The following is a 25,379-nucleotide window of genomic DNA, read 5'->3' on the forward strand; positions in this document are numbered from 1 at the left end:
GCAGAAGTAGACATTGCCCTAGGCCAGGCAACCTTAAAGTGGTGGAGATCTACCTGAACAACATGGAAGAAGTCAAAGATCACCAGGTACAGTTTCGCCTCCTCACACCTGATTTAAACCTCTAATTGCCGTACTACTGTGTTGCAATTGTATCATATGGCAATCATAGGTTTAAATTAGGTGGTGAGGAGGCACCATATCGCCTCCTCACCACCTGTCAAACACATTCGGATCGCTTTTCAGAGGAGCAGCATTTTCTGCTGCACTTGTGAATGAGCCCTTAGTTGCATTCGGCAGTGGCACCCTTAGTGCTCGTTCACACGTAAAAAATTTGGGGGGGGGGGGGGCGTGGGTTTGTAAAACCCTGTGGTTGAGTTAAAGTTTTAAACGCCCCTGATCACTACTTCCTTTTGGTGTACACATACTGCAGCAGGAATTAAGCCTGCTGTTGCTTTTAGTGGGTGCTACTGCCTGTCAATCACGACCCATTTATGTAAATGGGGCCACTCTGCAAGCGTCCCGCAACTACATGCTTCTGCAGGGTCCAATGGGTTAAAGTAGGTGGTGAGAAAGAAACACAATGCTGCTATTATGCCCGGTGTATTGCTTCATACTGACCTGAAGATCTCTTCTTTTCTGCTTCTGGCACCACTCTGGAGACTGCTAGCCGGGATAAGAGATGGAGTGCAGTTGGTCTCACTCCCCATGGGACAGGAAGCGGCACTACAGAGGAGGCATCGGCTTATGTGGCTCTTGCTCCCTACTCCAGCTCCAACTTTACATGCAGTCTAGGCCCGGACTGGCCATAGGGCAAACCAGGCATTTGCCAGGTGGGCCGGGGGCCGCAGGGCCGCAAGTCCTTGGTGGGCCTGAGGCAGCTGGGCTGCTCTTTGAGCCCGCAACACTCACCCGGCCTCTCCGCGACCGCCCAGCTGCTAGTTCAGCTCAGCCATCGGCGCCGGGGAGACAAAAACATGCAAGGAGCTCTCTGCAACTGCACGTATAGTGAAGCCATCTGTGCCGGGGGCGTGGCCACAAAGGGGGAGGAGCTAGATGAGACACCTCCACGGTCACACATATAGTTCAGCTGTCGGTACCAGGGACGTGACCATGAAGGGGGAGGAGCTAGAGGAGACCTGCTGCAGACACCTTGGAGCCAGATCATAGAGAACGTGAGTGCAGCCCCTCTGTAACCCGGATAGGAGGAGCAGTTGGGGCGGCTGCATATAGAAGAATCATTCTCTCCATCTTCCTCCTGCAGTCTTTGAATGCCTGCAAGAGGGAGAGGAGAAGCAGGCATTCAAAGACTGCAGGAGGGGAAGATGGAGAGAATGATTCTTCTATATGCAGCCGCCCCACTGCTCCTCCTATCCTGCTTATTTCTGCTGCCCCTCCTGTGCTCTCTGCCCCACCCATCATCTTTGTCCCCTCGTGCTCTCCACCCCCCCTTGGCTCTTGGCTCTCAGCCTCCCCATGCTCTCCACCATACTCTTTGCCCCCCTGTGCTCTCCACCTCCCCATGCTCTCCGGTGCCCCCATGTGCTCTCCACATCCCCCCATGCTCTCTGCTGCCCCCTGTGCTCTCTGCATCCCCCCATGCTCTCCGCTGCCCCCTGTGCTCTCCACATCCCCCCATGCTCTCCGGTGCCCCTCCGTGCGCTCCACATCCCCCCATGCTTTCCGCTGCCCCCCTGTGCTCTCAACAACCCCCTATGCTCTCTGCTGCCCCCCTGTGCTATCCACATCCCCCCATGCTCTCTGGTGCCCCCCTGTGCTCTCCACATCCCCCTATGCTCTCCGGTGCCCCCCTGTGCTCTCCACATCCCCCCATGCTCTCCGCTGCCCCCCTGTGCTCTCCACATCCCCCCATGGTCTCCGGTGCCCCCCTGTGCTCTCAACATCCCCCCCATGCTCTCTGCTGCCCCCGTGCTCTCCCTTTCCCCCCTGGCTCTCAGCCTCCCCGTGCTCTCCACCTTCCCCCCCAGTGTTGTCCGCCTCCCCTGTGTTCTCTGCCCAACCCCTGTGCTCTCCTGCCCTCTCTGTGCTCTTCGCTGCCTCCCCCTTGTACTCTCCACCCCACCCCGTGTTTTTGCTTCCCCCTTTGCTCTCAAACCCCCCACCTCCTGTGCTCTCTGGCCCCCCTGTACTCTCCTCTTCCTCCCTGTGTTCACTGCCTCTCCCCTGTGCTCTCGCCCCACCCCATGTTCTCAAGGTTCCTTCCTGTGCTCTCCACCCCCCCTTCATGCTCTTTCCCAGTCCCCCTTGCCCCCCCTCACACCTCTGCCGAGTACCCCCCTCCCCTCTCCCCTCTCCCAGGGGATCCGTCAGGGTGGAAAGTGGGGAAGGGGACAGTTAACATGTCATGGGCTGCTCAGTCCAAAATGCCCGGGCCTATTTTTTGTCCCAGTCCGGGCCTGATGCAGTCCCTCTGTATTGACCTCTGATGCTCTGGAGTGGTGGGGTCAGCAAGCCCAGACTGCGTTCTACTGGTCACCTGTCCGAGATCGCGATCTACAGGTTGCTGACCCCCGCCCTAGGCTCAAGGGAAACACAACAAAAACTGAAAATGATCAGAAACAAATAGAGGAAGACAGAAGATTGTGAATCACTCATTGGGTAGGTGTGCGCAGGCTCGATCAATTACCTTCTTGTGCCAGAGACGCCGGGATCACCAGCAGGATCATCATCACACACAGCGCCATCTCCCTGAATAACACAAACCAACTGTTAGCTGGAATCCTTCATATCTCTACTAATCAGACTACACACAGAGGATGCAGAGAACTGTCATGTACATTGGTCCGGGGAAGGGATGAGCAAAGCTGAGAGTCTTTATTTCCAAGAAATGTTTCCATTTTGGCAAAATGCATGGAAACCAATTGGGAAGGCAAATTGAAGATTGTTATTTTGTAAGGGTACAATGGTCTTTAAATGTCTCCTGAGGGTTACATATAACAATTTCATCTTTCCTGAATCCGATCTTGGGCAGAAATTACCCTTAATATACTCTCCAGAAAAACAATCACACCCTCTAAATGAAAAAAAATATATATTTATATCGGGCTGCTGCTGTGCCCATTATGAGGGGTTTTATTCCTTCCTTGCATTGAGGTTTGAGCTCTCCACTTTTGCTGTGCCCATTATAAGGGGTTCTCGTCATTCCAGTGTTGTGTACCAGGCTCTGCAAACCTTCTATGCCCATTGTGAGAGTTCCCACCATACCTGGACTGAGTTCCCCAGTCTACACACCTGCAGTGCTCGATATGATGGGTTCCCACCATTCCTGCACTGAGTTCCCCAGTCTATACACCTGCTGTGCTCGATATGACGAGTTCCCACCATTCCTGCACCAATCCTGTATTGAGTTCCCCCAATCTGTACACCTGCAGTGCTCGATATGATGGGTTCATACCATTCCTGCACCATTCCTGTATTGCGTTCCCCAGTCGGTACACCTACAGTGTTCGATATAACGGGTTCCCACCATTCCTGTATTGAGTTCCCCAGTCTGTATGCCTGCTGCGCTCGATATGACGAGTTCCCACCATTCCTGCACTGAGTTCCCAGTTCTGTACACCTGCTGTGCTAAATATGATGGGTTCCCTCCATTCCTGCACCATTCCTGAATTGAGTTCCCCAGTCTGTACACCTGCTGTGCTCGAAATGAGGGGTTCCCACCATTCCTGCACTGAGTTCCCAGTTCTGTACACCTGCTGTGCTCGATATGATGGGTTCCCACCATTCCTGCACCATACCTGTATTGAGTTCCCCAGTCTTTACACCTGCTGTGCTCGATATGATGGGTTCCCACCATTCCTGCACCATTCCTGTATTGAGTTCCCCAGTCTGTACACCTGCTATGCTCGATATGATGGGTTCCCACCATTCCTGTATTGAGTTTCCCAGTTCAGTACACCTGCTGTGCTTGATATGAGAGGTTCCCACCATTCCAGTACTGAGTTCCCCAGTCTATACACCTGCTGTGCTCAATATCACGGGTTCCCACCATCCCTGTTCCAAGTTCTAGGGTGTGTACACCTGCTGTGCCCATGATGAGGACCTTTGACCTCCTTTGTTGAGCTCCTGGCTCTGCACACCTGCTTTACCCATTAGGAGGGGTTACCACCATCCCTGCAGAATTCTTATTTATTATATATTATGGAAATTGTAGCAGGAAGAACTGGACCACACAAAAGGTAGGTGGGAACACCCAACATTCCCAGGAGGAATAGAGATGGTTCAGAAATTATGGAAGGGGGGGGGGGGGGGTCTTGCTGCTGAAGTATCCAAGACATGTAAAAAGAAGGAATGAATAAGCTCACTGGGCTGCACCTATGGCTAAAATACCACTAATCAGTGAACTGACCTCTAATCATAGCAGACTGCAACTACTAAAACCGATATAATAATTAGAAAGATAGCAAGACATTACAGAAGCTAAAACGAGTAATTATAAAATGCTGGATAGCAGTAAAAATAATGGCAAAAAATTCACATAAAAATAAATATATGAAGATACAGGGCACCCCCTAACCAATGACTACATACTGTATACTGCATATGGTTACAATGTCAGTACAACATTAATGGGACACCCCAGACCCTGAATACATATCCATCGATACAATGTCATTAAAACCTTAATGGGGGACCCCCAAACCAATGAATACATATCCATGGATACAATGTCATTACAACCAAATGGGGTACACCCAAACCAATGAATACATATCCATGGATACAATGTCATTACAACCTTAATGGGGGATCCCCAAACCAATGAATACATATTAATGGATACAATGTCATTACAACCGAATGGGGTACCTACAAACCAATGCATACATATCCATGGATACAATGTCATTACAACCTTAATGGGGGGTCCCCAAAGCAATGAATATATATTAATGGATACAATGTCATTACAACAGAATGGGGTACCTACAAACCAGTGAATACATATCCATAGATACAATATCAGTACAAGATTAATGGAGTACCCTCAAACCAATGAATACATATCAATGGATACAATATCAGTACAAGATTAATGGAGTACCCTCAAACCAATGAATACATATCAATGGATACAATGTCATTACAACCTTAAAGGGGTACCCCCAAACCAATGAATACATATCCATAGATACAATATCAGTACAACATTAATGGGGTAACCCCAAACCAATGAATACATATCCATAGATACAATATCAGTACAAGATTAATGGAGTACCCTCAAACCAATGAATACATATCTATGGATACAATGTCATTACAACCTTAATGGGGTACCCCCAAACCAATGAATACATATCCATAGATACAATATCAGTACAACATTAATGGGACACGTCCAAACCAATGAATACATATCCATGGATACAATGTCATTACAACCTTTAGCAAGCCATTACAAAAGCTACAAAGAGCAGTTAAAAATGTGGGGAAGCAGTAAGGATAATAACAAACAATTGCATAAAAAATAATATATGAATAGATACAGGGCACCCCCAAAACAATGAATACATATCCATGGATAAAAGTCATTACAACATTAATAGGGCACCCCCGAACCAATGAATACATATCTACAGATACGATGTCAGCACAACTAATAGGGCACCTCCACACCAATAAATACATATCCATGGATACAATGCCAACAAAACATGAATGGGGCACCCCAAACCTATGAATACATATCTATGGATACAACGTCAAGACGACATTAATAGGGCACCTCCACACCAATGAATACATATCTATGGATACAATGCCATTACAACCTCAGTGGAGCACCCCCAAACGAATGAATACATATCAATGGATGCAATGTCAATATGTTTTAATAATGTACATAAAGACAACAAGTGTAAAGTAAATTCTTACCCAGAGTACTCCACCTGGGACCCAGAGCAGCCAGAAGTGAAGGAGAGCCGGGAGAAGATCCAATACACGTCTACTTCTAAAGGGTTACAATGGAAGGCTCCTCCTGGGAAGGAACGCCCTATCTATGGAATACAGTCCTGGCCCTAACTGTCAGAGGGAGGAGGCCTGTAAGGTCACTGTGCACATTTCCTGATGAAATGATTGATTGATTCCCTCTAATCAATAACAGGATATATGAACAATGACCTTCCCAACCCCTGATGAAGGATTCCCCCTACTGGAGGGGCTCACACACTGCCAAACATTCCTCACCTCAAGAGCACAGTTTGTGAATGATAGCAGAAGGTCTATGGAGAGGGATTAGAGAGCCAGAAGGAGAGCATTGATAGAGAGGTGATGGGGAAAGGAGTGCCATATGGGACAGGCAGAAGATGGTTTATGGAGAGGGGTGCAAAATGGGACAGGCAGTAGAGGTTGTATAGAAGGGTGTTACAATGTGCAATGTGTGGGCCAGTAGAATAGGTATTAAGAAGAGGTGTTGGAGAGGGGTATGCAATGTAAGGCAGGGAAGAGGATATGTAAATAAACATTGGAGTGTACAGTGCCTTGAAAAAGTATTCATACCCCTTGAAATCTTCCACCATTTGTTGTCATGTTACAACAAAAAACGTAAATGTATTTTATTGGGATTTTATGTGATAGACCAACACAAAGTGGCACATAATTGTTAAGTGGAAGGAAAATGATAAATGATATTCAAATAAATATGTGCAAAGTGTGGGGGGGGCATTTGTATTCAGCCCCCTTTACTCTGATACCCCTAACTAAAATCAAGGGAACCAATTGCCTTCAGAAGCCACCTAATTAGGAAATAGAGTCCACCTGTGTGTAATTTAATCTCAGTATAAATACAGCTGCTCTGTGAAGCTCTCAGAGGTTTGTTAGAGAACCTTAGTGAACAAACAGCATCATGAAGGCCAAGGAACACACCAGACAGGTCAGTGATAAAGTTGTGGAGAAGTATAAAGCAGGGTTAGGTTATAAAAAAATCTCTTAAGCTTTGACCATCTCACGGAGCTCTGTTCAATCCATCATCGGAAAATGGAAAGAGTATGGCACAACTGCAAACCTACCAAGACATGGCCATTCACCTAAACTGACCGGCCGGGCAAGGAGAGCATTCATCAGAGAAGAGCCAAGAGGCCCATGGTAACTCTGGAGGAGCTGCAGAGATCCACAGCTCAGGTGGGAGAATCTGTCCACAGGACAACTATTAGTCGTGTTCTCCACAAATCTGACCTTTATAGAAGAGTGACAAGAAGAAAGACATTGGAGAAAGAAAGAAATAAGAAGTCCTGTTTTCAGTTTGTGAGAAGCCATGAGGGGGACACAGCAAACATGTGGACAGCAAACAACTCAGATATTATTACCTTCGATCGTTTTGCGATCTTTTGCTTATTCTTTTTCATTGGTAGCATCTATATTCACCATACCTAATTGGTAAGTGAATTATCCCTGGTACATATTTTTTGTATGTTAGTACATAGATTCCAACTTGTTTTGATTCATTCAATTTCCCTCGCTCCCCCCTTCCCCTCTCTTCCCTTGTTCCCCCCCCCCCCCCCTTCCCCCTTCCACCCCTCCCCCCCCTATATTTATTGTCATTGTGATATTTTTGTCCTTTTTTATGTATTTTTAATAGAATCTCTAGCTCCTGAAGAAGCGTTCTTTGTCAACATGAAACATGTTGAGCAATTAGAGAGCATCTCACCTTGGATCACCAGACCTGCAGCATCTTTTCAATTATAGCTCTATATATTTCCACCGCTCCATGTTTGGGGAAGTATATTCTCCTTCATTTGGAATAAGTGCTTGGATTACGTACTTATAACTTCATTAAATCTTATACAAGCTTGCAGGATAGGATCCATACGGTGTATAACTAGGTTCTATGTCTAGCCTGATTTGTTTTTAAACTTCCATGTCTGTTCTTTGTCTTTTTGTACTTTAATAATAAAAATTTCAAAACAATACTTACTTTTTCGTAGTTTAATACCGTTGTGCCCTTAAAGTCCCGTTTCTTAGATTTTATATGTCAACTCTCCAGCTATCTGACCCCCCAAAATCCACATCCCAGTAATGACTCCCTGAGGAGAAACTCTGACTGCACATCACCTGAGGACAATTCTGAGATCTCTCTGGTTTTTCTCTGTGATTCTGGTCTATATATGACCCCAGGGGCATAACTACCACCATAGCGACCCATGCGGGCGCTATGGGGCCCGCAGCCAAGTGGGGCCCAGTGAGGATAAGAGCACCGCCGGCACAGTCTCCCAGGCAGGGGAAGAGAGAGGAGAGGAAGAGGCAAGCAGTGACCTGTGCCCAGTGCAGCGTGACCTGTGCCCAATACAGCGTTGCCTGTGCCCAATACAGCCTGGTCTGCCTGTGCCCCATACAGCCTCACCTGTGCAGAGGAAGAGGCAAGCCACCCGGATCAGCCGAGAGCTGAATTGCCCGCTGTAATAGCTTTCATTAGAACTTCCAGTGTTCCCGGGGCTCACGTCACATAGCTCCACCTCTTGGCCCGGCGCCTTTGATAGACAGAACGCCAATCCAATGCGGGACGTGTGATGTCATCAAAGGCGTCAGGCCAAGAGGTGGGGCTATGTGACGATAAGCCCCGGGAAGACGGGAAATTCAGATTAAAGCTATTACAGCGGGCAATCCCGTTCTCTGCTGATCCGGTTGGCTTGCCTCTTCCTCTGCACAGGTGAGGGCGTATGGGGCACAGGCAGACCAGGCTGTATTGGGCACAGGCAACGCTGTATTGGGCACAGGTCACGCTGCATTGGGCACAGGTCACGCTGCATTGGGCACAGGTCATGTTGTATGGGGCACAGGTCATGTTGTATGGGGCACAGGTCACGCTGTATGGGGCACAGGTCACGCTGCATTGGGCACAGGTCACGCTGCACTGGGCACAGGTCATGCTGCATTGGGCACAGGTCATGCTGCATTGGGCACAGGTCATGCTGCATTGGGCACAGGTCATGCTGCATTGGGCACAGGTCACGCTGTATGGGGCACAGGTCATGCTGTATGGGGCACAGGTCACGCTGCATTGGGCACAGGTCACGCTGCATTGGGCACAGGTCACGCTGTATGGGGCACAGGTCACGCTGTATGGGGCACAGGTCACGCTGCATTGGGCACATGTCACGCTGTATGGGGCACAGGTCACACTGCATTGGGCACAGGTCATGCTGTATGGGGCACAGGTCACACTGCATTGGGCACAGGTCATGCTGCATTGGGCACAGGTCACGCTGTATGGGGCACAGGTCACGCTGCATTGGGCACAGGTCACACTGCATTGGGCACAGGTCATGCTGCATTGGGCACAGGTCACGCTGCATTGTGCACAGGTCACGCTATATGTGGCACAGGTCACGCTGCATTGACACTAGGGCAGCTGTGGGGGGGGCTTTTTGCAGGGGGGCCCCGTAAAACATTTTGCTATGGGGCCCTGCTATTTCTAGTTACGCCACTGTATGACCCTGAAGCAGTTTTCCTGTGTTCTGATATCTGTAGCTCATTACCAGCTGTATTTACATCCATTAATATGTCTGAAGATATAGGGAAGTGTACATTTACCTTTGTTATTATATCAGATAAACCTGTGTGTAAGACCCCCGCCACATCCAGACCCCCTCCATCATGGAGGAGTTCCTCATGTCTCTCTCTGTCCTCATTATCTCCATCCTCAGTATCACACAAGTCACCTGTGTCTGATTCCTGTAAGACAGTCAGTGGATCTGTCATGTTACACAGCTCCTCAATGTGACGCATCTTCCTGGACAGCTCCTCCTTCTTTATTTCCAGATCCCGGATGGAGATGGAGACCCGCTCTGCCCTCCCGGAGATTTCCCTCAGGACTCTCTTCTCCAGGTCTTCCAGACGTCTCCTGAGATCTCTAAACTGGGCAGTGACTCTCTCGGTGTCACCAGCTGCTTCTTCTTCTACTTTCCTCCTGTGTTCCTGCAGACTCTGGACTCTTTCCTCCGTCTCCTCTCTCTTTGTCAGAAGATTCTGCAGAACATTCCTCAGTGTCTCCTTCTTTTTTCCCAGAAGTGTCTTCCAACATCTCCATCTGGTGTCCTCGATGTTCTCCAGCCAAACTGCAGGACACACAGACGCAAGTCTCATCCTCGGTGCAGTAATACTCCAGGATCTTCTTATGGACGGGGCATTTCCTGCTCTCCATGGACAAGGTGGGGTCACATAAGATGTGTTCTGGGGACTTTTTGTGGACTCTCAGGTGTTTATCACACAGAGAAACCTCACAGTGCAGACAGGATCTAACAGCAGGTACAGGAGAGTCCACACAGTGAGTACAGAAGACTCCGGACTCCTCCTGATCCGGATGAGCAGCCAGAAAATTCTCCGCCATGTTACAAGGTTTAATTTTCTTCTGTAGTGCAGGACAATCCTGAAACTTCTTTCTGCATACAGGACAGGAATATCCTCCAAACCCCTCCTGTGTATCCAGCACACAATCAATTATTTTTTGTGCTATAAATAAACAGAACGAACAGCAACAATTTTGAAAATAACACAATATTTTTTTTACTTTTTGCTATAATAAATATCCCACATTTTTTTTCAAAAAAACAAATTTCTTCCTCAGTTTAGGCCGATATGTATTCTTCTACATATTTTTGGTAAAAAAATTGCAATAAGCGTATATTGATTGGTTTGCGCAAAAGTTATAGTGTCTACAAAATAGGGAATAGATTTATGGCATTTTTATTATTATTTATTTTTCTACTAGTAATGGCGGCCATCTGCGATTTTTATCGGGACAGCGATATTACGGTGGACAAATTGGACGCTTTTGACACATTTTTGGGACCATTGACAATTATACAGCAATCGGTGCTATAAAAATGTACTGATTACTGTAAAAATGTTACTGCCAGGGAAGGGGTTAAACACTAGGGGGCGATCAAGGGGTTAACTGAGTTTCCTGGGTGTGTTCTAACTGTACGGGAATGGGACTTGCTAGGGGAAGAGAGAGATCAGTGTTCATACTTTGTATGAACACACGATCAGTCTCTTCTCCCCTCAGTTTACACACACAGATCCGGTTCTCGCTGTTGTTTCACGATCGATCGCGGGAGCCCAGCTGTCATCAGGCACTCGCATCGGCGTGCGCCCCTAGTGGCCACAGGGTGAAGCGACGTAACATTACGTTGTTTCACCCAGCCGTGCCATTCCGCCACAGTAAAACTGCGGCGGCTGGTCGGCAAGTGCTTAATAAACCTTTTGATGTCAGATTAGGACAAGCCCCGTGATTGTGTACATTTACACTTATAAAAATTATTTTTAACATTAACTTGATCAGCATTCCAGCATTCATATTCACAGGCCACATCGAGGGTTGTGGTGGAATATCTAGGGGTAGGGCGCATGTGTCCTTCTTTTCTGGCAGCAAGCCTGTTATACACCCAGAGATGAAGAGAAGGTGGTGGAGCGTCTAACCAAGTCTTCCTCATCCTCCTCCTCTGTATCCCTGGAACAGAATAGCTTGAAGTCATCAGTATCTGCTAAAGCTTCCCGTTCTTTCTCCTGATCCACAGATATGGGAGTCAGTTGAGTTGATGAAGGACCGTATCAGGTTGGACCATGTCATAGGTTGGACTCGATGGACTTGTGTCTTTTTTTTTTTTTTTTGTTTACAAACGTTTTTTTTATTGAGGCGGATAATTATACAGTCATTTGACAGTACTTAATATATTGATGGGCACTGGTGAGGCTGCATTGATGGGCACTGATCAGGCTGAGCTGATGGTCACTGGTGAGGCTACATTGATGGGCACTGAACAGACTGCATTTATGGGCAATGAACAGACTGAGATGATGGGCACTGAACAGGCTGAGATGATGGGCACTGAACAGGCTGAGATGATGGGCACTGAACAGGCTGAGATGATGGGCACTGAACTGGCTGCATTGATGGGCACTGAACTGGCTGCATTGATGGGCACTGAACAGGCTGCATTGATGGGCACTGAACAGGCTGCATTGATGGGCACTGATCTGGCTGAGCTGATGAGCATTAGGGAGTATAATACACTCTTCAATTGTGCTTTAAAATGTATGGTTTTCCCTTTTATGAACAAGAAAATAATGACGTTATGCGGTTGGGCTGGCATAATAATGCTATGGGGCTGGTATGAAATGATTTCCAGAAATAATGTATATCTCATACAATCATTACATAAACACATACCACATACACTGCATATATCATTTGAGGAAAATATGCTTATAAAATAGTTTACTGTTTGCCAATAAAATTTTTTTAAAAATGTCCCCGGATTTCATTTTAAAAATCTGGTCATCTTATATATATATATATATATGTATATATATATATATATATATATATATATATATATATATATATTAGTCTGCCTGCACGCCACTAACTAATCTTCCTAATCTAGCTCAAGTTCAGAATCTCCACAGTATCACACTACATACGACCGCTGTGTAAGCAGCCTTATATAGTGTGGGGCGTGGACTTAGGCCCTGAGCCATGATTGGCCAAAAGCACCCTGCCTCAAGTACATCGCACTGTGACTGGCCAAAGCATGCAGGTCATGTGCATGCTTTGGCCAATCTGCAGCCGTCAATGCACTGCAATCTCGCAGTGCATTATTGGGGCGCTCCGTGGCGCTCAAATTTGCCACAAAGGCCCCATATGTTCGTCTGTTCTGCTAACAAAAACGAACATCCAGACCATGCATACTCATCGCACCTGGCTCACAGGGTTCTAATGGTCCCACCAGGGGCATAACTAGAAATAGCAGGGCCCCATAGCAAAATGTTGTACGGGGCTCCCCTGCAAAAAGCCCCCCCCCCACAGCTGCCCTAGTGTCAATGCAGCTTGGCCTGTGCCACATATAGAGTGACCTGTGCACAATGCAGCGTGACCTGTGCCCCATACAGCATGACCTGTGCCCAATGCAGCGTAACCTGTGCCCAATTCAGCGTAACCTGTGCCCAATTCAGCGTGACCTGTGCCCAATGCAGCGTGACCTGTGCCCCATACAGCGTTACCTGTGCCCCATACAGCATGACCTGTGCCCAATGCAGCGTGACCTGTGCCCAATGCAGCGTGACCTGTGCCCCATACAGCATGACCTGTGCCCAATGCAGCGTAACCTGTGCCCAATTCAGCGTGACCTGTGCCCAATTCAGCGTGACCTGTGCCCCATACAGCGTTACCTGTGCCCCATACAGCGTGACCTGTGCCCCATACAGCGTGACCTGTGCCCAATGCAGCGTGACCTGTGCCCCATACAGCGTGACCTGTGCCCAATGCAGCATGACCTGTGCCCAATGCAGCGTGACCTGTGCCCAATACAGCGTGACCTGTACCCAAATGCAGCGTGACCTGTGCCTAATGCAGCGTGACCTGTACCCAATGCAGCGTGACCTGTGCCCTATACAGCGTGACATGTGCCCAATGCAGCGTGACCTGTGCCCCATACAGCATGACCTGTGCCCAATGCAGCGTGACCTGTGCCCAATGCAGCGTGACCTGTGCCCCATACAGCATGACCTGTGCCCAATGCAGCATGACCTGTGCCCAATGCAGCGTGACCTGTGCCCAATACAGCGTGACCTGTGCCCCATACAGCGTGACCTGTGCCCAATGCAGCGTGACCTGTGCCCCATACAGCGTGACAAGTTCCCAATGCAGCGTGACCTGTGCCCCATACAGCGTGACCTGTGCCCCATACAGCGTGACCTGTGCCCCATACAGCGTGACCTGTGCCCAATGCAGCGTGACCTGTGCCCCATACAATGTGTCCTGTGCCCCATACAGCATGACCTGTGCCCTATACAGCATGACCTGTGCCCCAGGTTGGAAAGCTGGTCTCCCTGTAGAAAATGTGTTAACAGCTTTAGCCCTGAGCCTCTTTTTGAGACTTGTTGTTTACAAGTTAAAATCAGTTTTTTTTTTGCTAGAAAATGACTTAGAAACCCCCAACCATTATATATACCGTATTTATCAACGTATAACACGCACTTTTTTCCCCTTAAAATCAGGGGAAAATCGTGGGTGCGTGTTATACGCTGATCCCCCGCCGATTGTGAGCCTTTTGGCGGCTCTCGGCGGCTTTTGGCCACTCTTGGCGGCTTTCGGCCATGCTCGGCGGCTCTCTGCGGCTCTCGGCCATTCTCGGCGGCTCTCGCCTGCTTTCGGCCATTCTCGGCGGTTTTCGGCCGCTTTTGCCCATTCTCGGCGGCTCTCGCAGTCCCGAGTGAGCCGCCGAAAGCCGAGTGCGTCCGAAAGCCGCCGAGAATTGCCAAAAGCGGCCGGAAGCCGCCAGAAGAGGCCAAGAGCCGCCGAGAATGGCCGGGAGCACCCGAGAACGGCGGCGCCATTTTCAAAAACAGTGCAAGGCCGATGGATACTGACAAGGCTGCAATGAGGGACTACAGATGGACACTGACAAGGCTGCAATGGAGGACAAGGCTGCAATGGAGGACAAGGCTGCAATGGAGGACAAGGCTGCAATGGAGGACAAGGCTGCAATGGAGGACAAGGCTGCAATGGAGGACAAGGCTGCAATGAGGGACACTGACAAGGCTACAATGGGGGGACAAGGCTACAGATGGACACTGACAAGGCTACAGATGGACACTGACAAGGCTACAGATGGACACTGATGAGGCTGCATTGATGGACATTTAAATGTAAGTTTTTTTCCTTGAAAATCCCTCCTAAACTTGGGGTGCGTGTTATACGCCGGCGCGTGTTATACGCCGATAAATACGGTATATATATATTTTTTTTCTAACACCCTAGAGAACATTTTTTAAAAATGTGTACAGGTTACCAGTTTTGAGTTACAGAGGAGGTCTAGGGCTAGAATTATTGCTCTCGCTCTAATGATCGCGGCGATACCTCACATGTGTGGTTTGAACACCGTTTTCATATGCGGGCGCTGCTCACGTATGCGTTCGCTTCTGCATGCGAGCTCGCCGGGACGGGACGGGACGGGACGCTTTAAAACATTTTTTATTTTTTTTCTTATTTATTTTACTTTTCATTTTTTATTTTGACACTGTTTTTAAAAAAAAATAAAATAATCATTTGGGTCACTTTTATTCCTATTACAAAGAATGTAAACATCCCTTGTAATAGAAAAAAAAACAAGACAGGACCTCTTAAATGTGAGATCTGGGGGTCAAAAAGACCTCACATCTCATATTTACACTAAAATGCAATAAAAAAAAAATCACTTGAAAAAAATAAATACAATTTTTTCTCCTTTAACCGCTTCAGCCCCGGAAGATTTGGCTGCCCAATGACCGGGCCATTTTTTGTGATTCGGCACTGCGTCGCTTTAACTGACAACTGCGCGGTCGTGCGACGTTGTACCCAAACAAAATGGACGTCCTTTCTTTCTTTTGGTGGTATTTGATCATCTCTGCGATTTTTATTTTTTGCGCTATTAACAAAAAAAAGACCGACAATTTTGAAAAAAACACACAATATTTTGTACTTTTTGCTGCTATAATAAATATCCCAATTTTTTAAAAAAGCTAATTTTTTTCTCAGTTTAGGCCGATATGTATTCTTCTACATATTTCTGGTAATAAAAAAATCGCAATAAGCGTATACTGATTGGTTTGCGCAAAAGTTATAGCGTCGACAAAATAGGGACCCCACTGCCGCCACATTTTCACAGCGCCGTTTTAAAAAGGATTTACATGTGAGTGTATTTCTTAATTTTTAATAAATTCTACATTTGTTTATGGATTTACACTATGTGGCCTTTCCTCCTTCTTTCCTATTTGTCATCACCACTACTGGGTTCCTAATACCACTCTGAGGGACACACCAGCCTATGGTTCATCCCAAGAACACCATCCCTCTGGATCATCTACAGCCACTGACCACCCAAGCCTTGTCTGACCCAACTCGGCGTATGCCCCTTTGGGTCCATTAGATCTGGTAAGCCTCTTCATTGTCGGTGGTGGTGTGTCTGTCTTCACTCCAGATGTCATATACCTATTGATGTGCTCCTTGTCTGAAGTCACATAACTTCTGAGGACTCCCTATCATTAGGATCAATACATATATGGAGGATTTCTTCCCACATTCTACACCTAGAACTGTTGGTTCATTTTTTACCCTGACATTGGACATTTTAAACTTTTTTTAGCGCTACACTTATTTTGTTTTCTTTTGACTTGTCATTTATACAGCAATTAATGCTATAAAAATTCACTGATTACTGTAAAAATGTCAATGGCAAGGAAGGGGTTGACACTAGGGGGCGATCAAGGGGTTAATTGTGTTCCCTAGGTGTGTCCTAACTGAAGGGGGGAGGGGACTGACCTAGAGGAAATGACAGATCGTGGTCCCTAGCTATTAGGAACTCACAATCTGCATTTCCTCAGCTCACAGAACAGCGATGTGTGTGAGGGCTTTCACACTGGAATGAGTTTAGCGGCTGTTTTGGGGTGTTTTGCAGGCGCTATTTTTAACGCTATAGCACCTGCAAAACGCTCCATTGTGAAAGGGGTCTAAAATGTATCTGAGAGGAAGGTGTCTATATTGCTCCTAGCAACCAATCATATTCCAGCTCTCATGTCCTGAAGCTGGTTGGACAATGACTGGGAGATTCTGACCAATATGATATAATCATTTCTGCTGGAGCAGAGTACCTGACCTATCTCCGGTAATACTCTCTCCGAGGATCATGGGAAATGACTTCAGCCCCATCATAGTAGAATGACTCCATTCCAATATCTAGATTTCTTAGTTTTTCCTGAAAAAATAAAGACATCAGTAGACCTCCATCATTTCAGGTCATGTCCATCTGTGAGCTCCAGAAGTCCCTGTGTACAAGTGTCATCCTCCAGCCCCTCCCCCTATCAGCCTCTATACTGATCCCCATTGGTGGATGTGAGCGGGGCTTCTTCTGGCTCGGATCATGCAGTGTGCAGTGGGGGGGCTCATCCTGAATATACACAGTAACCCTGGTGTCACGGGTCTTTGGGGTTCCAGAACTTCTCATATCGTAGTGAGCACAACCCAATCTGAGGAAATGCTTCATCTCCATTTATTATAAAGAAATCACTTCCAATACAATATGATTCCTTACAATCACTTCTAATTACTAGACATGATTGGGACATAAAAGATCCGAAAAATGATTGACAGAACTGATCACATGACTCCAGTGATAGAAATAGAACATGACCAATAGAAACATGAACATTCCTAATCGGGTCCTCTGGTGGACGGCAGGATGACTATAACAGATGATAGATGTCTCTGGGGTTATCATAGGGGACATCTGATGTGGATTGTCAGCTCTTCTGCCAAGCACAATCCAGACCCTGATCTGCAGATCTATTTCTGGATTCTTTTCTATGAAATAAAGATTCCCCGGGACCCCTTTAGACATGGACAATACTAGTTCTAGGAGCTCCTCAGTCCAGTCTTTCCCCTATAACACTAAATCCTCATCACTTCCTATCACTATATGATAAAAGAACATTTCTCTACATAAATGGGGACTTTAGGAAAAAACATTCAGAGAAAAAATCTAACAAAATCTTAGGAAAGCAACGAGGAGAAGAATGTCGGGGTGTCTTCTCTAATTTAAAGCTGAACTCTGGGCAGATAGAGACATTGATAGAAACAGGAAAATGAGGAATAAAATACCCGTCACCGATTATTATTACCATGAAGGTGAAATGACTCTGTAATACAAATCATAATAGAGAAAATATATTAAAATCAGCAACATTTCCTCTAAATCCCGGGACTGTCCCTGGAATCCAGACACACCTGGAAGTTATCATTGTGTCAGTTAATGAACTACATTTATTATATTCAAAGGGCGCCTGTCATGAGAGAATCATGGGGACTGCCATTGATAAACTCTTCTTTTGAGAATGCTAGTTTCCTGGCTATCATGTTGATGCTTTGGCTTCAATACTTTCTCAGTATGCGACCCTGAACAAGTATAAAGATAATGAATTCTGACTTTTCTGATTCTTATTTACAGCATGCTTGCTCCGGGTCAGAGACTTAAAGTGGTAATAAACCCAAAAACAAAAATGATATACAGTATATTGAAGCTTTCCAATCGTGGGCTTTTTTCCTTTATTTTCCCCTGGTGATCTTACCAGTAACACACTTCCTGTCTTAGGGTGGCTCCTCTATCAATGGATCCAATCCCACCACCCATCCCTGTGATGTCACCAGACTTAGGGCAGGATTCTCCCATCTCCCCCCCCACATATCTTTATATAACCTTTCAATACATTAAATGCAGCATGGAGGGGCTCAGTGAAGGTGGTGGTGAAGGTGTGGAGGAGTCGGATCGGGTCACACAGATCATAAAAGGAGATCCGCCCGGCCTCATAATCCAGATATATCCTGACTCTGTTACTGGAGGGATTGGTGGGTAAGTGGATATCTTTACTGCCATGTATCACAAAATACTGATTACCAGACCTGTCTAATCCCCAGGATATGTTATTCTTTCCAATCCCTGACTTACGTCCTTTCCTGTCTATACTGGGGTAACACATCCCAACTATCCATTCATGTGATCCCCCGACATCCACATCCCAGTAATGTTGCCCTGAGGAGAAACTCTGACTGCTCAACACCTGAGGACAATCCTGAAATCTCTCTGGTGTTTCTGGGTGATTCTGGTTCCTATCTGACCTGGATACAATTTTCCTATCATCTGATATATGTAGCTTTTTGTGAGCTGTGTTTACATCCAGTAATATGTCTGCAGGGTGACACATATCAACTCTCCAGCTCTCTGACCCCCCAACATCCACATCACGGTAATGTTGCCCTGAGGAGGAACTCTGACTGCTTAACACCTGAGGACAATTCTGAGATCTCTCTGGTGTCTCTGGGTGATTCTGGTCTATATCTGATCTGGAAGCGGTTTCCCTGCCATCTGATATCTGTAGATTATTACTAGCTGCATTTACATCCAATAATATGTCTGCAGGGTTACACATATCAACTCTCCAGCTATCTGACCCCCCAACATCCATATCCTGGTAATGACTCCCTGAGGAGGAACTCTGACTGCTCATCACCTGAGGATAATCCTGAAATCTCTCTGGTGTTTCTGAGTGGTTCTGGTCTATATCTGACCCGGATACAGTTTTCCTGTCATCTGATATCTGTAGATTGTTACTAGCTGTGTTTTTATCCAGTAATATGTCTGCAGCTCCCTGTATATAGGAGTTTACATTTACCTCTGTTATTATATCATATAAACCTTTGTGTAAGACCCCCGCCACATCCAGACCCCCTCCATCATGGAGGAGTTCCTCATGTCTCTCTCTGTCCTCATTATCTCCATCCTCAGTATCACACAAGTCACCTGTGTCTGATTCCTGTAAGACAGTCAGTGGATCCGTCATGTTACACAGCTCCTCAATGTGACGCAACTTCCTGGACAGCTCCTCCTTCTTTATTTCCGATTGCCAGATGGAGATGGAGATCCGCTCTGCCCTCCCAGAGATGTCCCTCAGGACTCTCTTCTCCAGGTCTTCCAGACGTCTCCTGAGATCTCTAAACAGGGCAGTGACTCTCTCGGTGTCACCAGCCGCTTCTTCTACTTTCCTCCTGTGTTCCTGGACCCTTTCCTCCATTTCCTCTCTCTTTGTTAGAAGTTTCTGCAGAACATTCCTCAGTGTCTCCTTCTTCTTCTCAGAAGCCTCATCCAGTGACTCCATCTCATGTCCTTTATGTTCTCCAATCACATAACAAGACATACACACACAGGTACCATCATTAGTGCAGAAATACTTCAAAACTTCCTTATGGACGGAGCATTTCCTGCTCTCCATGGACAAGGTGGGGTCACATAAGACGTGTTCTGGGGACTTTTTGTGGACTCTCAGGTGTTTATCACACAGATAGGCCTCACAGTGCAGACAGGATCTAATAGCAGGTACAGGAGAGTCCACACAGTAAGTACAGAAGACCCCGGACTCTTCCCCATCTGGCTGAGCAGACAGGAAAGTCTCTGCTATGTTCCTTGCTGTTTCATTTCCCTGCAGTGCAGGACGATCCGGAAACTCCTCTCTGCATTCAGGACAGGAATATCCTCCAGACCCCCCCTGTGTATCCAGCACACGATCAGAGGAGTTCAGACAGATGGAACATTGCACTTCAGCTTTTACATCCATAGACGCCATCGCTGACAGCAGAAGAGAAATTAAACGAAAGTTTAGAACTAGAAATGCAGTTGAACTGGTTACAGATTTCCTGTACAGGGCGAGGCTGAGCTCCACTCTCAGTTCATTTGTTAAGAAACCTATCGATGTCAGATTAGGACAAGCCCCATGATTGTGTACATTTACACTTACACATTTTTAACCTTAATGTGATCAGCATTCTCGAATTCATATTCACATCCCAAATCAGGGGTTGTGGTGGAATATCTAGGTAGGGCGCATGTGTCTTTTTTTCCTGGCAGCAAGCCTGTTATACACCCAGAGATGAAGAGAAGGTGGTGGAGCGTCTAACCAAGTCTTCTTCATGCTCCTTCTCTGTCTCCCTGGAGCAGAATAGCTTGAAGTCATCAGTAGCTGCGAAAGCGCCTTGTTCTGCCTCTTCATCCACAGATACGGGAGTCAGTTGGGTTAATGAAGCACAGTATCAGCAACTTGCTGCAAGAGGATGCACAGCAATTCATTGTATCCGAGGTTGAGGAGGAGAACACGTTCCTGCAACTGAGCCCTACTGCCACAATGAATCAAGTATTGAGGAAGGGGGATATCATACCTTGGGAAATGGGAATGAGGGACGCCACTTATCAAAAGTATGTAGGCATAGGACACGCCCCCCCTTAAAAGAGAATTGTACAAAAGAAATGATTGGTTAAACCCACAAGTGCTTTTTTACCACTACTATTCCTTTAGACTGGCTTTTGCAGGTTACAAATGCAGCAATTTAGAAATTGGATGAAATGTTTAGCACTGGGAAACATAATTTCACAGATAAAAAGTGATTTTTTTTTTTTCAAATATAAGTTTTATTAATTTCTTGAACAGAGAGTCAATATATAAGACATGTTACAGTGTTTCACATCAATGGTTTGTGTTCACAGGAAAGTATATAACTTAACATAACTAAATACCTCTATATATATATAATTGAGTATTCAATACTAATGTTAGATATTGGAAAACATATGTTAACTGTAACTGAACATACTATAACCCTTTCATGACTAAGCTTATTTTTGAAATTTGGTGGTTACAAGTTAAAATCCGTATTTTTTTGCTAGAAAATTACTTAGAGTTCCCAAACATTATATATATATTTTTTTGGCAGAGAATCTAGAGAATAAAATGGCGATTGTTGCAATATTTTACATCACACGGTATTTGTGCAGCGGTGTTTTAAACGCAAATTTTTGGAAAAGGGACACTTTCATGAATTTTAAAAAATCTAAACAGTAAAGTTACCCCAATTTTTTTGTATAATGTGAAAGATGATGTTACGCCGAGTAAATAGATACCAAACATGTCACCCTTTATAATTGCACGCACTCGTGGAATGGCGACAAACTACGGTACCTATAAATTTCCATAGGCAACGCTTTAAATTTTTTTTTTACGGTTACCAGGTTTGAGTTACAGAGAAGGTCTCGGGCTAGAATTATTGCTCTCGCTCTGACGATCGCGGTGATGCCTCACATGTGTGATTTGAACACTGTTTACATATGCGGGCGCGACTTCCGTATGCGTTTCCTTTGCTGCGCGAGCTCGCGGGGATGGGGGCGCTTTAAAATTCTTTTTTTTTAAATTTATTTTATTTATTTTTATACTTATAAATTGTGTTTAAAAATTGTTATTTTTTTTTTACTTTTATTGCTGTCAGAAGGAATGTAAACATCCCATGTGACAGTAATAGATGGTGACAGGTACTCTTTATGGAGGGATCGGGGGTCTAAAAGACCCCCGATCCCTCCTTTGCACTTCAAAGTATTTAGATCGCCGAAAACGGGGATTCTGAACACTGTATATTTTTTTTTAAAACCGGCGCCATTGGCAGCCGAGTAAACGGGAAGTGACGTCATGACGTCGCTTCCGCGTTTACATTGAGAAGGCTGGAACAAAGCCGCCCACAGCTTCGTTCCAGCCCGCCCCCTACCGCCGAAGGCAGCCGATTTGACACCGGGCCTCCCGATCGCACGGGAGGCCCGGTAAGAGCGGCGGGAGGATTCCGCGTTTACATTGAGGAGGCTGGAACAAAGCCACCCACAGCTTCGTTCCAGCCCGCCCCCAGCCGCCGAAGGCAGCCGATTTGACACTGGGCCTCCCGATCACACGGGAGGCCCGGTAAGAGCGGCGCGAGGCGGTGGCGGGAGGGGGGATGTCCCCTTCCGCTCCTCCGGTATAACAGCCGAGCGGCTTTTAGCCACATTGGTTGTTATACTCGGATAGCCGATCGCCCGCTGTAAACAACGGTACCGGGATGATGCCTGCAGCTGCAGGCATCATCCGCCGAACAGCGAACAATTTGGGGTGTTGGCGGCAAACTCGAATGCCGCGGAACACCCTTTAAAAGTCTATGGGAGAAATCAAAATTTGCTAATTTTAAAGGCTTACCATTTCACACAGGGGGGGGGGGCGGGATCTGGGGGTCCCCTTGTTAAAGGGGGCTTCCAGATTCCGATAAGCCCCCCGCCCGCAGACCCCCACAACCACCGGCCAGGGTTGTGGGGATGAGGCCCTTGTCCTCATCAACATGGGGACAAGGTGTTTTGGGGGGCTACCCCAAAGCACCCTCCCAATGTTGAGGGCATGTGGCCTGGTACGGTTCAGGAGGGGGGGGGCGCACTCTCGTCCCCCCCTCTTTTCCTGCGGCCTGCCAGGTTGCGTGCTCGGATAAGGGTCTGGTATGGATTTTTGGGGGGACCCCACGCCGTTTTATTTTTTTTTTTTGGCGCGGGGTTCCCCTTAAAATCCATACCAGACCTGAAGGGTCTGGTATGGAATTTAGGGGGAACCCCACGTCATTTTTTTTTTTAAATTTTGGCTGGGGTTCCCCTTAATATCCATACCAGACCTGAAGGGCCTTGGTATGGAATTTAGGAGGACTCCCACGTCATTTTTTTTTTTTTTTGGTTCGGGGTTCCCCTTTGGGGAATTCCCATGCCGTTTTTATCAATGAACTTCTATGTGTATTGTCGGCAATGCAATAGCCGCGGCTAGTTTTAAATGAGTTTTTTCCTTCAAAATGTCATTTTGCTGTCAGACTGTTCTAAACACAGGAAACATGCGCCCCTTTACAGACATACTATAGACACCCCCCAGGTACAAAATTTAAAGGGATATTACACTTTTATTGTTTGACTTTAAGCATTATTAAAATCACTGCTCCTGAAAAAACGGCCGTTTTTAAAACTTTTTTTTGCATTGATCCATGTCCCCTGGGGCAGGACCTGGGTCCCCAAACACTTTTTATGACAATAACTTGCATATTAGCCTTTAAAATTAGCACTTTTGATTATTCATGTTCGTGTCCCATAGACTTTAACGGTGTTCGCGTGTTCGAGCAAACTTTTTTCCTGTTCGCATGTTCTGGTGCGAACCGAACAGGGGGGTGTTCGGCTCATCCCTATTCCTGAGTCCTTGTGCATATGGATGATTTCAGGGAGAATCTAATTATTGTTTGTTTTTGAGTGTCTGTGAACTGGCATTGTAAGTCTGTTTCCCATTTTTGTATGTACGTCAAGACGGGTTGTTCTACGGGGGTGTTGAGTAAGATATACATCTTGGACAAAACTTGAGGTAGAACTCCCTTGTCTCTACAGTAGTCTTCAAAGGTCGTCAAGTCCCGATTAAAGTGCGTTGGGTTGGGGATCGAGTGTAGGAAATGATGCAACTTTAAAGCTTCCCAAAATGACAGTTTGAATTGACCTCTAGCATCCGAAAAGGGATTGTAATGAAGGCCAAGCATTATCTATTAGAAAATGTGCTGCTCTGTCTTTTCCTGATGATACCAGTATCCTATAACCCTCCTGTCTAAGGCCAGGTGTGAAGGCAGGGTTGCCTAGTATAGGGTAAAGAGGGGAGTTGTTAGTGGATAGGAAGTTTGCGGAGATTGTGGATGCTCCAATCTGGAGGGTGGTACCAATGACAGGATGTAACTTTAACTGTGGGGAGATCTGATCGTAACACCAGATTGCTCCTTTCAGTGTGACCTCAGACTGTGCCTGTTCCAATTGTGTCCACAGTTTGTTTTTATAATGACGGTTCCAGTCTATTATGCGTCCTAAATGAACAGCTATATAGTACTTTTTCAGGTCTGGGAGGGCAATTCCTCCAAGATGTTTGGGCAATGTTAAGTAGCGTCTACGTAACCTAGGTCTTGATTGTGCCCAGATAAATCGGGTAAATAATGAGTGTATTTGTTCAAAGTATTTAGGTGGGATTTTAATCGGAAGGGCCTGAAACAGGTACAAAAATTTTGGGAGTATAGACATTTTAAGTAGGTTACATCTGCCGAACCAGGAGTGAAGTCCCTTTTGCCAGTCTTGTAACAGTAAACGGATCTCAGTCAGTAGGGGTGGAAAGTTGAGGTCAAAGGTACGTTTTAAGTCGTTTGGGATCAGAGTACCGAGATATTTAAGAGAATCCGTTGACCATTTAAATTTAAATTGTGACTTCAGTGAGTTCATTCTGCTTGGTGGAATATTTATCCCCATCGCGGCCGATTTATCAAAGTTTATTTTTAAATTAGCTAAAGTTCCATATCTGTCGAACTCCTTGAGAAGATTTGGTATTGAGATCACTGGATTTGATAGGGAGAACATGAGGTCATCTGTGTATGCAGAGATCTTATGTTGAGTACCCTTTACCGTCACCCCCGATATGTCCGGGTTCGAGCGTACCGTGCACAAGAAAGGTTCAAGGGATAGGGCAAATAGCAACGGTGAGAGTGGACACCCCTGTCTAGTACCATTAGCTATTGTAAAGGGATCCGAAAGAATCCCATTTGCCTTGACTTGAGCCGTAGGTATCTGTTTGAGAACTGCTGACATGAAGCCCCAGTTGACACGGTCAAACGCTTTCTCAGCATCTGTGCTGAGAAAGACGCATGGGGTCTTCTTTTGGGTAGCTATATGAATAAGATTTAGTACTTTTGTGGTGTTATCTCGTGCCTCTCTTGAGGGGATAAATCCTACTTGATCGATGTAAATAAGATCAGGCATAAACTGGGTTAATCTATTGGCTAACACTTTTGTGAATACTTTAAGATCCACATTTAGAAGGGAGATGGGCCTATAGCTGCCACAGGCTGCCGGGCCTTTGCCTTCCTTTAGTATTATGGAAATATGTGCCCTCAACGTATCTCTAGGAAAGGAGACTCCATCGTTTAGGCCGTTAAATAG

General features: G+C 46.2%; 1 protein-coding gene across 3 annotated transcripts in view; it reads right to left on the reverse strand.

Annotated features, from left to right (window-relative positions):
- Positions 1-25,379, reverse strand: part of LOC141133773 (C-reactive protein-like) — an 81,163-nt gene that overhangs the window by 3,368 nt on the left and 52,416 nt on the right. Inside the window, exons 1-2 of one of the 3 annotated variants that reach the window (XM_073623330.1) lie at positions 5,896-6,013; positions 2,645-2,706 (exon numbers count right to left, since the gene is read on the reverse strand). In XM_073623330.1, the coding sequence (XP_073479431.1) occupies positions 2,645-2,702 (58 nt within the window). In that variant the 5' untranslated portion in view covers positions 2,703-2,706; positions 5,896-6,013. Of the gene's footprint in view, positions 1-2,644; positions 2,707-5,895; positions 6,014-19,349; positions 20,608-25,379 lie in introns of those variants that run through there. The other 2 variants (XM_073623328.1, XM_073623329.1) reach the window with 2 other exon arrangements.

The sequence above is a fragment of the Aquarana catesbeiana genome, linkage group LG03, assembly GCF_042186555.1.
Source record: "Aquarana catesbeiana isolate 2022-GZ linkage group LG03, ASM4218655v1, whole genome shotgun sequence".
NCBI classification, from domain to species: domain Eukaryota; kingdom Metazoa; phylum Chordata; class Amphibia; order Anura; family Ranidae; genus Aquarana; species Aquarana catesbeiana.